General features: G+C 45.8%; 1 protein-coding gene across 1 annotated transcript in view; it reads left to right on the plus strand.

Annotated features, from left to right (window-relative positions):
- The first annotated feature begins 284 nt into the window (after positions 1-284).
- Positions 285-15,947, plus strand: part of LOC138249016 (extracellular calcium-sensing receptor-like) — a 136,195-nt gene continuing 120,532 nt past the window's right edge. Inside the window, exon 1 of the mRNA XM_069203074.1 lies at positions 285-499. Within this exon, the coding sequence (XP_069059175.1) occupies positions 285-499 (215 nt within the window). The remainder of the gene's footprint in view (positions 500-15,947) is intronic.

Here is a 15,947-nt window from a genome sequence, read left to right on the forward strand (position 1 = left end):
CAAAGGACAAGTCCGGGTTAAGAGTAGCAGTAATGTCTGGCTCTCAGGGGGAAATTAAACAAGCCAGGTCTCTATACAAAGTAACCTTGTCTAACGCTAAAAAGCGGTGGGAGGATTCCCTGTGGCAGGAACTATTAGATGCTTCCAGAGAGAAGAATAACAAGCGTTTCTGGGAACTTCTGTCCAAAAGAGAAAATGGAGGTAGGAGCTGTCCCAGCAACCGTATTCAACCAGAAAGCTGGGTAGAGCATTTTACTACTCTTTATGCCCTACCAGAAGGCCCAATGGACAATAATGTGGTCCACTCTCCAACTAAATTGTTGGAATCAAACTCCAGCATGGCCCTCCAAGTGGTGGCTCAGTGTGCCCCCGAGGGTTGCCTCATCTTTAAAATAGAAGAGACCCTTGAGGCTATAATTAGCCTAAAATCTGGCAAAGCACCTGGACCAGACAAGCTTCCTGGAGATCTTTATAGATCGGAACCATCCATCTGGTCCTGGTATATTAATGCCATCTCAAATAGCATAGCTGCAGGGGGGCAAATTCCAGATACATGGAAGGGGGCAGAGATCATACCCATTTATAAAAAAGGAAATGCTAATCTTCCAGCTAACTACAGGCCAATTAGCCTCATAGACAACCTACAAAAAATATTTGCTAAACAAATTCTGCAGAGGCTAATGAATTGGGTCGAGAAGCACCAAATCCTTTCTCATCTACAGGCAGGGTTTCGTACAAAAACTAGCACGATAGACCAGGTCTTTCGATTAGCCATATTGCATTGGAAATACGTTCTTGTGGCCAAGCAATGCCTGTATGTGGTATTTATAGACCTGCGATCGGCTTTTGATCTGGTCCCAAGAGCCAAGCTGTGGGAAGTGCTGGGTAGATTGGGTGTCCCAGAGGATCTTTTACTCCTGTTAAAACGACTACATGAGAACACCTATGCCCAAGTGAGGTGGGGTGAACAAGGCGAACTGACAGAGCGGATCCCAATTAGACGAGGAGTTCGCCAAGGTTGTGTGCTAGCCCCCCTACTGTTTACCGTATTTATTAATGAAGTAGTAAAGGCTGTGTCCATAGGCCAGAATGATGCCCCTTCCCTGAATACACAAAAAATTCCCATCTTGCTTTTCGCCGATGACTCACTCCTCATCTCTAAGACACCAATGGGGTTGCAAACCCTTGTTGACCGGTTTAGCCAATTTTGTAGTGATCATGGGTTGGAGGTTAATATTAACAAAACTAAACTGATGGTGTTATCTAAGGGACCTAGGAAAAAATGTTCCATCCATATTGAGGGAGTACCGTTGAAGGAAGTAAGCTCTATAGATTACCTGGGAGTTAGGTTAACTAACAAACTATTATGGGAAGAGCAGATTACAAAAAGTGCAGGGCTCCTACAACACAGAGCCTCATCTATATTGCGTTTCTATCAAAGCACCTCTACAAAAGTAGTTTCCCCAGCAATAAAAATTTATACAGCTAAGGCTCAAAGTGCAGCCCTGTACGGAGCGGAGGTATGGGGTTACGCTAACTGTAACAAGATCAGTGTGGGGGAAAACAATTTTGCAAGGGCCTTAATTGCATGTCCACGTACCACACCCTTGCTCCCATTATTTCTAGATCTGGGGTTAAGCCGAGTAGCAGATCTAGCTACTCTAAGACCTCTCCTCTATTGGATTAGGTTGTGGATAACCCCCGAACTAGATATATACAAGACCGCACTACTCGATCTATTGAAATGCCAAAACGCTAATACTCTTCCCTGGATTCGCCATGTGGCCCATTGGCTCCGGCTATTGGGTCTGGGCGATTACTGGGAAAATCCCCATAAATTAGAGAGACGGCACAAAAACGTTCTAAAGTTAACCTATTGGTCTTATGTTAAGGATAACTACATAACTCACAAATCCCATGGTCGCTTAACTAATTCCTTCATTGATATTAAATGGTCCCCAAAGTTCGAATCCTATTTGGATGTGATACCGGATTCGCAGGGCAAGAGTTTATATGCAAGGTTTCGCTTTGGCTCTTTGCCCTTGTTGTCACTGATTCATAGGTGGGGGCCGACTAATCTTCCCGATATATGCCCTGCCTGTGGCAGTACTTTCGAAACCATTGAGCATTTCATGTTCTTCTGCCCAGCCTATGCGATTCCACGTTTAAAATGGATTCGCAATATTTGCAGGGACATGGGATTCAAGAACTGCTCTTTGGCTCTACGGGTTCTAAAAAGCCATAATTCAACCGATGTAATTCTCTCAGTAACCAAGTATCTAGCAACAGCTTGGCGCATACGATGCCATCTCCAAAAAGTAATTTAAAGTCCCATCCCTTTATAGATAAGTTTTAGAGCCACATGTGCAATCCAAGTTATTGTCCTAATGTTTTTACACCAAGTTAAAGATGTGTACTTATTTATTTCTTAAGAATTATTTATTATCTTGTTTTATGTGCTTTTATGGTCATGGATCGAACAAAGTTGATGATGATGATGATGATGATGAATTATTGACCATGTGGTTTAGACAGGGCTTGGAACAGATTTTTCTTAGATAATACGTGGGTAATCATCTTGTGGTTCTGCTACTGTATCACTAGTGTTAGCCGCAAAGAGCTATTTTTATGCACTTGTCTGGCATTAGTGCCATTTTAACATGAATCTGATAACCATTTTAAGTTATTATATAAGCTTTTTATTACATTGTGCTTGTGTTTTTAATGACTTGACAGTGCCTAAATTTGCCTATACGATTGTGCCGGTTGCAGGCGCCCTTACTAAAGTATGCCACCTAAACTACCATGAAACTGTACTATTATGTAACATCAACTCAGCACTCTAAATCTTAAACCATGGGCCTGATAGCTTGCACTCATCTTGGTGATGGTACCACCTGGGAAACCTGAATCTGAAACCACCTCATATTGTTTTAAGAGCCTTAAATATTTGTATTATTTTTAACACTATGAAGCAGATGTTTAGAAACCTTGGCATCTAAATGTTAAGTTATGTATCGGGAACAATGGTGGACTATAGTAGGCCATGGCCTATAGAAGCTATTTTTATTCTAAACTCTATTTTATGCCAGTGTGAAAGTATAATGAAACAAATGCACCTTCTTTGTATGATTTAATGTGTAACTTTTATGACCCATGGTCGAATAAAGTATATATATATATATATATAATTTTTCTATTGACACTTGTATTTTCTTGGTGAATTAATAGGATAATTAAATTATGTTATGTGTTTTAAGTGAACTACTTTCTTTACTACTGCACAGACTGAAGAGGGAATAGTAAAGTTTACCCCTACAGAGACTAACGCTTTCCCTACTGTCAGACAGAATAAAGTGAAAATAGTAAATTTTACCCCTACATAGACTGTCAACCAGTAGGGAAATATAATTTTGCGTAGTGGGAGATGCAAGCTCCCACCAAGCAAAAGCAAACAGCTATGTCCCAGGGGTGGGAACCCCAGGACATAACAGGAGCTGGCCCTGGAGGGTGGTGGTCCCTAGGGCTATCAATGGCTCCACACCGGGGGCCGTGCAGCCCCCCCTTCAGTAACCATTGCAGCAGGGAGGTAGTGGTCCCTGCGGCTGCGAGGCGGCTGGGTGGCCTCCCACACTATTTGTGATTAATGCCCCCGGGGGGGCAGTCCCCGGGGCTGCATTGGGGCTGTTTAGCCAACCCCGCTCTGCATGACTTAAAAGTCCTGGGAGGGTGGTAGTCTCTGTGGCTGCTGGGGGGCTGGGTGTCCCCCTGCACTGTTTGTCTTTAGTGCCTTAGGGAGGTGACGATCCCCGGGACAGCGGTGGGCTGGGTCGCGCACCACACACATCATTTTTTGAACCCCGGGGAGGTGGTGGTGTCGAAGACAGTGGGATGTTACCCAGCCCCCTACATTAGAATGGCAATGTCCCTGGGACCTGGCCCACCGGGTGCTTATTCAAAATAAGCGCAGAAGCCCACTCTTATTTTAGTTTTTTTAATCTTTGCTAGATCCAGAGATCTGCCATGAATCGTGGCAAAAATTTAAAGAACAACCGCTTTTTAGCTCTGGCGGGGTCCCTTCGGGACCCCAGCACCAGCGCTAAGGGGTCAGGGTGTCCCTACCCTTGCCCCTTTTGTTTTGTTTATTTATTTTTTTGGACTCGTCTGAAGTAGAGTCCCAAGATGGCTGCCAACACTTCCTTTTTGAAATGTAGGCAGTCATTCAGAACTCAGCACAAGATCAGGAAGGTTTGCGAAGCCTTTGTGGCCCTATATATACTAATTTAGATTTTCTTTAATTTCTCTAAAGCTTCTGAATGGATTGACACCAACTAACAAAAAGGCCTCTTTCTGAACCAAGAGCTACTTTTCCACCAAATTTGGTGTAATTCCATCCATAACTTGGGCGCTATCACTGTTCAAATTCCCTAAGGAAAAATGAATGGGTAAAACTCATTTTGGGGCCCTCCTTCTCAGGTCCCTCTTGACAGATCACCCCAAAACATTCAAGACAACAGCTGAAGTGAGCGTTGTATTTTCTTGGAAAATGTTGTCAAGATTCATCAAATGGTGCCAAAGTTATTAGCAAAACCAAAAAGTTTTTTTTATAGAAACCAGGGGCCATATTTACAAGCCCCTTGCACCTCCTTGCGATCTCCCAGCATAATTATTTGTTACGCTAAGGGTTAAGTTAAGGAGGCCCCCCGGCGCCATATTTAATAAGTGGCTTAATGCATGCATTGTGCCACTTTGTAATCCCTTGCACCTCATGATACTTGCGTCAGGTATAATGTATGCAAGGGAGGCATTCCCATGGAGGGAGGCCTAAACATAATGGCACAGTGAAATTTACAAGATTTCATTGCACCATTTTTTCTGTCATTTTTAACAGCTGCTAAGGGCAGGTGTTAAAGTGAAGCTTCCATAATGACTTATGGGTCTCCCTTTGCTTTGCTGGACTACCGCCATAATGTATGGCGCTAATCCAGCAAAGCGCCGCAATAGCGCAATAAATTATGACCCTATTGTGCTAATGTGATCCATGGTGCACTGTATAGTAAATACAGTGCTACCATGGTGACATTAAGGGGGCGCAGGGTGACGTAAGAAACGTGGTGCATCAGAGCAGATCCACCACTTTCATGTAAATATGCCCCCTGGTCCTAACTATAACTACCTAGTGGCAACCGCCACTAGATAATATATATCTGTAGATAGATAGATAGACAGATAATAGTAGTGTGTTATATATATATGTATGTATAAACATACTCATACATATGTACTGATATGTATATGTTCATATAAGTGTATATTTATTTCTAATATTAAATGTTACTTACATTTATTTAGTCTGCATTATATTAATGTTATGTATTACAATATTTACCATTTACCATTTTAAACTATCTATTTACTGAAACTTTAGTGTCTTATTTTTTTACAATATCAGTGTGAAACAATATTGTTTTTGATATTTTTGTACTTTGTAAGTATAGGGAAAGGATATTTGTGTCACCGATATTTGTGACACAATGTTTGTGTATCACAATATTTCTTTACCAGTGTCATGTCACTGATCCCTTTGTCTACTAGGTTGTATAACTGAATAAAAATATGTGCAGAGGTGCTCTGCTTTCTGCCTTTTTACAGCAGAACCTCACCTCGTTGCACCACTGACAGGAATGAGTACAACAAATATTTCAAGTGCTTTGCAACTCTATACTTACCTAGTACCTCTGGGCTGCAGGCAAGGCCCCAGTCTATGAGTAATGATGAGTGATGGATGCAAACACACTCCCTGAGACTTGTAGGGGTGGCCGCCAAGTAGTTCTGGAGACTGGAATGTGTCTTATAAGGTAGCAGGATGGACCCTCACTCTTTAAAACAATAATGCTTTTCTGTATCTTCTTCACATTCTCTGAGATTCAAGAATCAATGCTCCCTCTATGCTCTTTGTGCAGCTTCCACGCTCTGTCTGTAATGAAAACTGCCCTCCTGGGTACAGAAAGGCAGTGAGAGAAGGGAGGCCGGCCTGCTGCTTCCAGTGCATCCCCTGCTCCCCAGGAGAGGTCACAAACCCGGGTGAGTTTTGGCACACAATACACCTTTCGAGAAACATCTTCAAAATATAGATCATGGAATTGAATGAGATGCTACCTACCTGCTGTAATGTTTTATGTTTAATGTACACTGCTATGTAAATATGTTTGCATTAAAATAAGTACATTTTGGCTAGAAAATTCATATTACATGTCACATTTCCGTAAATAAAGACAATGTGGTCATCTCTCATCATTCGTTGTATATCACTTAACTCTAGTGTATTACATGACCCACGTGTTTTTATTTAATACTGTCTCTTGAATATAGTATATTTTGAGACTCAGGGGCATATTTAGAAGCAGCTTGCGCTGCTGGTGCGTCACTTTTTTTTATGCTTTGGCGGAGCAGACTGCAGAACCATATCTATAAGGCCACTCAAAGCCACTTTGCGTGGCTTTTCATGATTTTGTAGATATTGAGTAAGGCAACACAGAGCAAGTTGCTTTATTGCCTTTGCATCAGTGAAGCATTTCCAAGGGTTTTCGATGGGTTCCCACACAACATCCCTGGATTTTGTAATGCATTCCCAGATTTACAAGGTTCTGTAAACCTAGGAATGCGTCAAAAGTCTGCGCCACTCCAGGGCAGAGTAAACGTGGTGCAACAGGGAGAAATATCTTTATATCTCCCCGTTTTGTCCTCTTTCTGTGTGCTGCATTTTGCAGCACACATAGAAAGACACAGCCTCCTCTCATTATTGTTTTTGTGCAGGAAGGTGTGTCTTCCTGCACAAAACCAATCATCTGCGCAACAGAGGCATCATTGCACCACGGTGCAAGGGTGCCTGTGCAAGGCAGCAATTTGTGCACCAGGACAGGGGCAAAGGATAAGAATGCACTGTATTGTGTAGATACATCACATTCCTGCCTTTTGTTTTGACACATTGCAGCACAGCAAGAAGGCTTGTGGCACTGCCCTGCACCAAAACTTTGTAAATGAGGCCTTGAGTTCTACTATAAATTGTAAAGACAAGCAACAATGTGCACTGTGGACCATGGTTTGATTCAGGGTAGGCTAAGCACAGCTGGTTCTATGGCACAGAGCCTGGCACAGGATCAGGACACAAGACATGCCATGTGCACATAGGGTGTTTCACTCTGAAAAGGACCTACGCAGCTGGATGAGTAGCAAAAGCAGAGCACAAGCTCTGCCTCTCGTAAGGACTCATGCACCTGTGTTGCACAGCAGGATGAGGCTTGGGTGGACAGGAGGGTGGATGTGTGGATGACTGACAACCCTCTGTGCACACCAAGGTGAGGCGAACCTTAGATTGGGTGCACAGCATGGTCAAAGGCCAGGGCCTGGCATAGGGCATGCCCTCTGTCTAGTCCCTTTCGCACATAGTCAGAACTCATGCATAACAGGGACTGGTCAAGGGAGAGATTGGGCATTCTTCCCCAACCATGAATTCTGATGGCTCATGAGAGGGTGAGTGGACTGCCTGCATAGGTTAGACCCTGCAATCAATGTCTGCTATGTACACCTGAAAGAGTTTGTCACATGATTGTAGGGCCAGCAGATTGTGTTCATGAACTGGCCGAATGCCAAGCCCTGATGCCAATATATTATGAGTATATCATCTTAAGTGAACAATCTCTGATAGATGTTTGTTAAGAGTGTTTATGGTTTCTTCTGCATAAACTAATATTAAACAAGACAAAGCTCAGAGAATTTAAAACAAAACACAGCCATAGTTAAATGATGATTAGGAAAAGAAAATGTAAATACTTATATTTGCCAGTTATGGTCAGAATCCAAACTCACTCTTTAGGATACAGTATTCATAGCTTCATGCATGCTGCCACTGATGCCTTCTCAAAGTATATTATTGATGACTTCTCAGATGACATTATTAATGACATCGATGATGAGATCATACATGACCATCATTACTGACATCACTGTGTGAACAATTATAATGTGTGAAGCCAGGGGTGTGACAAAGGCCCCGCAGCCCCAATGGTGCGGGGGCCTCGAGCTCTAGGGGGAACCTTCAGCACAGTATACTGACCTGAGAGCTCCTGAGGCAACCCTCCATGTACTGTGCAGGGGGGGCCTCAAGTTTTGTTACTCCACTGTCTGAAGCTGGTAGGCGCGAATCAAGCAAGCACAGGAAATAATTGACACCCACAGTGTCAACCTATAAAAAGGAATGGTAACCAAACAGCTTGTGCATTTAATACCATATAAAAGGACCGGAGATCTTATAGTGTTCTTGTACAACCACAAGTAAACTTTATGTATCCAAAGTATATGGAGATGTTCATCCTTTATCCAAAGCTGAAACACCTAATAAAGAGTGCAAAGGGAGAGACCCCAGGGTGTGATGGTTAGTACACTTTTTATAACATGAACCATGCGCAAATGTACTGGGTGTCGTTCACATATATTTCATAGGTATTGTATACCGTGTACATCAGAGGAGGAGGTTAAGTGATTTTTCTATAGATAAAGGTTCTGTTTAGTGTGTTTGACCTGTTAAGCCATAGAAAGATGTTCCCATCTCCACTGAGAGCTACAAACATATACACCTACAGTATACCCCAATTATGGGTTGTGTGTAACTGAATTACCATGTCCACTGCACATAATGCAGTGGAGCTGCTGCTCCAGCACATGGATTTGTCTGTTGCAAGGGTCTGCAGCCTAGCCCAACCCTTGTCTCTGGCCCCTGCTGATCCTTCTACATGGCATGGGGGGAGCAGTTAATGCTCCCCTTCCAGGTAACAGCCTCTGCTTGTCTCTTCGACCATTTTTCACACCCTCGGCACCCCCTCGCCATGCCCCGGCCACCTCACAAGCATGTAAATGAAACCCCATTGAACTGAAAATTTTGTGCAGAACTCTGCCCCGTAAATCCAAGTCAACACAGTTATTTCCCTTTCTTCGGGGTTTAACTAATAATAAATCAATTCATGCATAGGAAAGTGGGCAAGAAAATACATTCTGGAGCTGTGATAGAGGACAGGGTACAATTATGGTTTAAGATTATGGCCCTGATTTACTTTTTGTTGGAGGAGTTATTCCATCACAACGGTGATGGATAGTCTGTCTGTCAAAATCCAAATCCCATTATATCCAATGGGATTTAGATTTCAGCAAAGGGGATATCCGTCACTGTCGTGACCCCTCCACCAATATCTAAAGCCGGCCCTATATCTATTTGAAGCTTAGACGCTCCGTGAAAGATATTCTTAAAGGCCATTAGAAAAGCTAAATATGAAGTCAGAAGACTGGTTTTCTGGGCAAACCTTCAATGTACACAATCAACTTTGAGCATATTGAATAATACAGTGTACATACTGACATCACTTGAGAGGTGTTTGGTCATTAGCAATGCCTGGAGGGTGAAGTATTGTTGGCATAGCACCCCTGCCCTTGTGGTTACTTTACACTCATACAGTAGTTGCTTTTTGCTGTTCTCATGCATCTGCAACTGTAGCTTCTAGTAGTGTCTTTTCAGTGAATGGTCAGAAGCCTAATGATTAAGCAGCATCCCATGTTTTTCACCCTGTGGGTACCATGTTTTATGACATAATGTTGTGCATGTTTCCTTACTTACCAACTGAAGGCATCTTCCCTGGCTTGACTCATTCAGTTCTAGACTACATCACTGCCAGATGATGGAGGACCAGATGACAAATTAACTGGGCCTGCTACATTCCCCACCTCCTAAACAGGATAAATGAACACATGGGAGAGAGGCTTTGTTTTTGACAGACTAGCCTCTGTCTTCCTTTAAAGGTGGCCTGAAAGCAGTAACCCCAAAGGGTCACTTGGAAGGATTGACCATGAATGTATTGAACAGAGTGTTGGTAAATAGAGGAATTGACCACTGCACCAGTCTGGAGAGATCGGAGACAACAAAGACGCTGTCACCGAAGTGAGAGTAGGGAATAGACCCATAGGTAGAAGGTAAAGGCTAGAATCATTCTGTTGGAAATGGGAAAGATGGCATAATCTCATACTTGGGTAGGTTTGTACCCGGAATATCTTTGACATACAGCACTAGATGGCATTTACCAGAGAACACATTCTGGCTTGTTTATGAATTAAACCAGCTGGTTGTCATCAGCATATGCAAGGAACCTCAAATCATATTTTTGCACCAATTTGGTTATAGAATTAGGGACAAAGATAGAAATGGGTGGACCCTTTATTATTGTTAAGTAGGTACATACTATGCAAGTTCAACACAAATTTCTGCATCCAGTGCCTTAATCCGCTAAACGTTCTTTCTTAAAGGAGTATACTTCAATACCAGCAGCTTGCACATAGGTCTCTCCAGGAGGAATATTATTGCAAAGAGCTGCCATACTGTACTGTTGTTCTACTTTATCTACTGTTTGATCTTGTCATTAAAGTACTCTTCGCCCTCATTTTCCTCACTTTCCATCTCTCATATACTTTGTTCCTCCCACGTCTGTGCAGCCACACTCTCTGTCCACAAGTATTTTGAAGAATGTTGGTATTTGTCCCAGTTGAAACCCAACAATTTGATATGTCTACCTGTTAGTAAAGGTTTTCTGGCCACTTTTGAAAGATGAGTCCAGTCCTAGGCAGCATGAATGATCACAACAATTTGATTAATAAAACTGTGATTAGTAATAGGTCAGCATTTTTAAACCTTGGGGGATATAGCAGTTCAGAATTTATACTGATTAATTAATTAGCTTTCAAAACAACTTAGCCTAAATTTGAATGTATGCATTCAAAAGATTGTTAAATATGTTTTTCATTGAATAAATGACCCAGTTATTTCAGTATTCATTTATCCTTTCACATAAAAGAATGTTGATAAATGTTTATGTTCCTTAATGACTTTATTTCATGTTGTTCATCAAAAGTAGGCTACAAGAAAATCCAATTTAATCTAATTTCTCATTTAGATACAAATTAATGTTTGCAATGCCCTGATGGCCAGTGGTCCAATGAGAAACGTGATCAATGCATTCAAAAAGTGATTGTGTTCCTCTCATTTAAATATCCTTTGGGTCAGATGCTCTCCATCTGTGCTGCTTTCTTGATCTTCCTAGCTGCATCCATCCTTTGTGCCTTCATCAAGTACCAAGACACTCCCATTGTCAAAGCCAACAACTGTGGACTCCTATCCCTCATGCTCTGCTTCCTGTGTTCCATTATATTGATTGACAATCCCGGTGGGCTCACCTGCATGCTTCGACAAACAGTCTTTGGTGCAATCTTTTCTCTTAGCTTTCCCCAGCTGACCCCTCCCCCCCTCCTACCTCATATGGCGGCCGCTGCGCGACAGTGGTAGCGACCCTTGACCCAAAGGTAGGTCGCTCCCCCTGCCGCTGCAGCTCCTCCAGCTCCTCCAGGTTCCTGAGTTCCTGAGACCCACCTCACAGTAAGTACCCCCCACCTCCCAGCCCCTCGCCCTGCCCCGCGCTACTCACCCTCTCTCCTGCTCCTGCTTCTTTTCTTCTTTTCTTCTTCTCTGTTCTTCCTCCTCGCCTGTAATCTTCTTGTACTCGTCTTCTCCCCATCTTCTCTCTTATTCTGTGTGCTTCTCTGCCTCTCCTGTCGCCTCTCTTCTTCTTCATCTTCTTCTGAGGTCTTTTGCCTGTCTTCTGCCTTCTGTTCTTCGTATCTTCATCTGTGATCTTCTGCTCTTCTGTGAACTTCTGCTCTTCTGAGTTCTTCTGGACTCCTGTTCTTCTGTTCTTCTGTTCTTCTGTTCTTCCGGTCTTCTGTTCTTCTGTTCTTCTGTTCTTCTGGTCTTCTGTTCTTCTGTCTTCTGTCTTCTATCTTCTGTCTTCGGCTCCTCTGCCCCCTCCGTCTTCTTCTCCCCGAGCCTGCCCTCCTGCTCCTTCCTCATCCCCCTCCCTCACTCGCCTCCCCCTCTCTATCACCCCTATCTAACCCATTCGCTATCTACCTCCCTCTCTCCTCCTATCCACCTATCTCTCTATCTCTCTATCTCACTATCTAACTCCCTCACTCTCCACCTCCTCCTATCTACCTATCTCTCTATCTATCTACTTCTCTATCTATCGATTTCTCTATCTATCCATTTTCTCTATCTATTTCTCTATCTCTCCCCCTTCCCGCCACCCCCTCTATTACCTATTCTTCCTATCCTCTCACTCTACCTCTCACCCTCACCCACCTCTACAACCCCCCTCCCCTATCTTCACAACCCTACTCCTATCTCTCTTCCTAATCTCCCAAACCTCCTAACACTCACCCCCCTCCACCCTTAAACCTCTTCCCCCAGCTCTTCTCACTCTACCTGTCCCCCCTCCCTCGCGCTTTCCCGCCGCGACCTCCTGCACGCCCCCGCCCCCAGCTCCCATTCGCCCCCAGCTGACCCCTCCCCCCCCACCTCATATGGCGGCCGCTGCGCGACAGTGGTAGCGACCCTTGCCCAAGGGTAGGTCGCTCCCCCTGCCGCTGCAGCTCCTCCAGCTCCTCCAGGTTCCTGAGTTCCTGAGACCCACCTCACAGTAAGTATCCCCCACCTCCCAGCCCCTCGCCCTGCCCCGTGCTACTCACCCTCTCTCCTGCTCCTGCTTCTTTTCTTCTTTTCTTCTTCTCTGTTCTTCCTCCTCGCTCCTCGCCTGTAATCTTCTTGTACTTGTCTTCTCCCAGTCTTCTCTCTTCTTCTGTGTGCTTCTCTGCCTCTCCTGTCGCCTCTCTTCTTCTTCATCTTCTTCTGAGGTCTTCTGCCTGTCTTCTGCCTTCTGTTCTTCGTATCTTCATCTGTGATCTTCTGCTCTTCTGTGAACTTCTGCTCTTCTGAGTTCTTCTGGACTCCTGTTCTTCTGTTCTTCCGGTCTTCTGTTCTTCTGTTCTTCTGTTCTTCCGGTCTTCTGTTCTTTTGTCTTCTGTTCTTCTGTTCTTCTGTCTTCTGTTCTTCTGTCTTCTGTCTTCTATCTTCTGTCTTCGGCTCCTCTGCCCCCTCCGTCTTCTTCTCCCGGCACCTGCCCTCCTGCTCCTTCCTCATCCCCCTCCCTCACTCGCCTCCCCCTCTCTATCACCCCTATCTAACCCATTCGCTATCTACCTCCCTCTCTCCTCCTATCCACCTATCTCTCTATCTCTCTATCTCACTATCTAACTCCCTCACTCTCACTCTCCACCTCCTCCTATCTACCTATCTCTCTATCTATCTACTTCTCTATCTATCGATTTCTCTATCTATCCATTTTCTCTATCTATTTCTCTATCTCTCCCCCCTTCCCGCCACCCCCTCTATTACCTATTCTTCCTATCCTCTCACTCTACCTCTCACCCTCACCCACCTCTACAACCCCCTCCCCTATCTTCACAACCCTACTCCTATCTCTCTTCCTAATCTCCCAAACCTCCTAACACTCACCCCCTCCACCCTTAAACCCCCCTCCCCTAGCTCTTCTCACTCTACCTGTCCCCCCCTACCTCGCGCTTTCCCGCCGCCACCTCCTGCATGCCCCGCCCCCCAGCTCCCATTCGCCCCCAGCTGACCCCTCCCCCCCTCCTACCTCATATGGCGGCCGCTGCGTGACAGTGGTAGCGACCCTTGACCCAAGGGTAGGTCGCTCCCCCTGCCGCTGCAGCTCCTCCAGCTCCTCCAGGTTCCTGAGTTCCTGAGACCCACCTCACAGTAAGTACCCCCCACCTCCCAGCCCCTCGCCCTGCCCCGTGCTACTCACCCTCTCTCCTGCTCCTGCTTCTTTTCTTCTTTTCTTCTTCTCTGTTTTTCCTCCTCGCTCCTCGCCTGTAATCTTCTTGTACTCGTCTTCTGCCCGTCTTCTCTCTTCTTCTGTGTGGTTCTCTGCCTCTCCTGTCGCCTCTCTTCTTCTTCATCTTCTTCTGAGGTCTTCTGCCTGTCTTCTGCCTTCTGTTCTTCGTATCTTCATCTGTGATCTTCTGCTCTTCTGTGAACTTCTGCTCTTCTGAGTTCTTCTGGACTCCTGTTCTTCTGTTCTTCTGTTCTTCCGGTCTTCTGTTCTTCCGTTCTTCTGTTCTTCTGTCTTCTGTTCTTCTGTTCTTCTGTTCTTCTGTCTTCTGTTCTTCTGTCTTCTGTCTTCTATCTTCTGTCTTCGGCTCCTCTGCCGCCTCCGTCTTCTTCTCCCCGCGCCTGCCCTCCTGCTCCTTCCTCATCCCCCTCCCTCACTCGCCTCCCCCTCTCTATCACCCCTATCTAACCCATTCGCTATCTACCTCCCTCTCTCCTCCTATCCACCTATCTCTCTGTCTCTCTATCTCACTATCTAACTCCCTCACTCTCCACCTCCTCCTATCTACCTATCTCTCTATCTATCTACTTCTCTATCTATCGATTTCTCTATCTATCCATTTTCTCTATCTATTTCTCTATCTCTCCCCCCCTTCCCGCCACCCCCTCTATTACCTATTCTTCCTATTCTCTCACTCTACCTCTCACCCTCACCCACCTCTACAACCCCCCTCCCCTATCTTCACAACCCTACTCCTATCTCTCTTCCTAATCTCCCAAACCTCCTAACACTCACCCACCTCCACCCTTAAACCCCCCTCCCCCAGCTCTTCTCACTCTACCTGTCCCCCCTCCCTCACGCTTTCCCGCCGCGACCTCCTGCACGCCCCCGCCCCCCAGCTCCCATTCACCCCCAGCTGACCCATCCCCCCCCTCCTACCTCATATGGCGGCCGCTGCGCGACAGTGGTAGCGACCCTTGACCCAAGGGTAGGTCGCTCCCCCTGCCGCTGCAGCTCCTCCAGCTCCTCCAGGTTCCTGAGTTCCTGAGACCCACCTCACAGTAAGTACCCCCCACCTCCCAGCGCCTCGCCCTGCCCCGCGCTACTCACCCTCTCTCCTGCTCCTGCTTTTTTTCTTCTTTTCTTCTTCTCTGTTTTTCCTCCTCGCTCCTCTCCTGTAATCTTCTTGTACTCGTCTTCTCCCCGTCTTCTCTCTTCTTCTGTGTGCTTCTCTGCCTCTCCTGTCGCCTCTCTTCTTCTTCATCTTCTTCTGAGGTCTTCTGCCTGTCTTCTGCCTTCTGTTCTTCGTATCTTCATCTGTGATCTTCTGCTCTTCTGTGAACTTCTGCTCTTCTGAGTTCTTCTGGACTCCTGTTCTTCTGTTCTTCTGTTCTTCCGGTCTTCTGTTCTTCCGTTCTTCTGTTCTTCTGTCTTCTGTTCTTCTGTTTTTCTGTTCTTCTGTTCTTCTGTCTTCTGTCTTCTGTCTTCTATCTTCTGTCTTCGGCTCCTCTGCCCCCTCCGTCTTCTTCTCCCCACGCCTGCCCTCCTGCTCCTTCCTCATCCCCCTCCCTCACTCGCATCCCCCTCTCTATCACCCCTATCTAACCCATTCGCTATCTACCTCCCTCTCTCCTCCTATCCACCTATCTCTCTATCTCACTATCTAACTCCCTCACTCTCCACCTCCTCCTATCTACCTATCTCTCTATCTATCTACTTCTCTATCTATCGATTTCTCTATCTATCCATTTTCTCTATGTATTTCTCTATCTCTCCCCCCCTTCCCGCCACCCCCTCTATTACCTATTCTTCCTATCCTCTCACTCTACCTCTCACCCTCACCCACCTCTACAACCCCCCCTCCCCTATCTTCACAACCCTACTCCTATCTCTCTTCCTAATCTCCCAAACCTCCTAACACTCACCCCCTCCACCCTTAAACCCCCCTCCCCCAGCTCTTCTCACTCTACCTGTCCCCCCCTCCCTCACGCTTTCCCGCCGCGACCTCCTGCACGCCCCCGCCCCCAGCTCCCATTCGCCCCCAGCTGACCCCTCCCCCCTCCTACCTCATATGGCGGCTGCTGCGCGACTGCACAGCGGGCGCGCCGCTGGCGCACCAGAGGCAAGCCCGTCTGCGCCCGTCCGCGCCTGGCCCACACC

Source organism: Pleurodeles waltl, chromosome 8 (genome assembly GCF_031143425.1).
Source record: "Pleurodeles waltl isolate 20211129_DDA chromosome 8, aPleWal1.hap1.20221129, whole genome shotgun sequence".
Lineage (NCBI taxonomy): Eukaryota > Metazoa > Chordata > Amphibia > Caudata > Salamandridae > Pleurodeles > Pleurodeles waltl.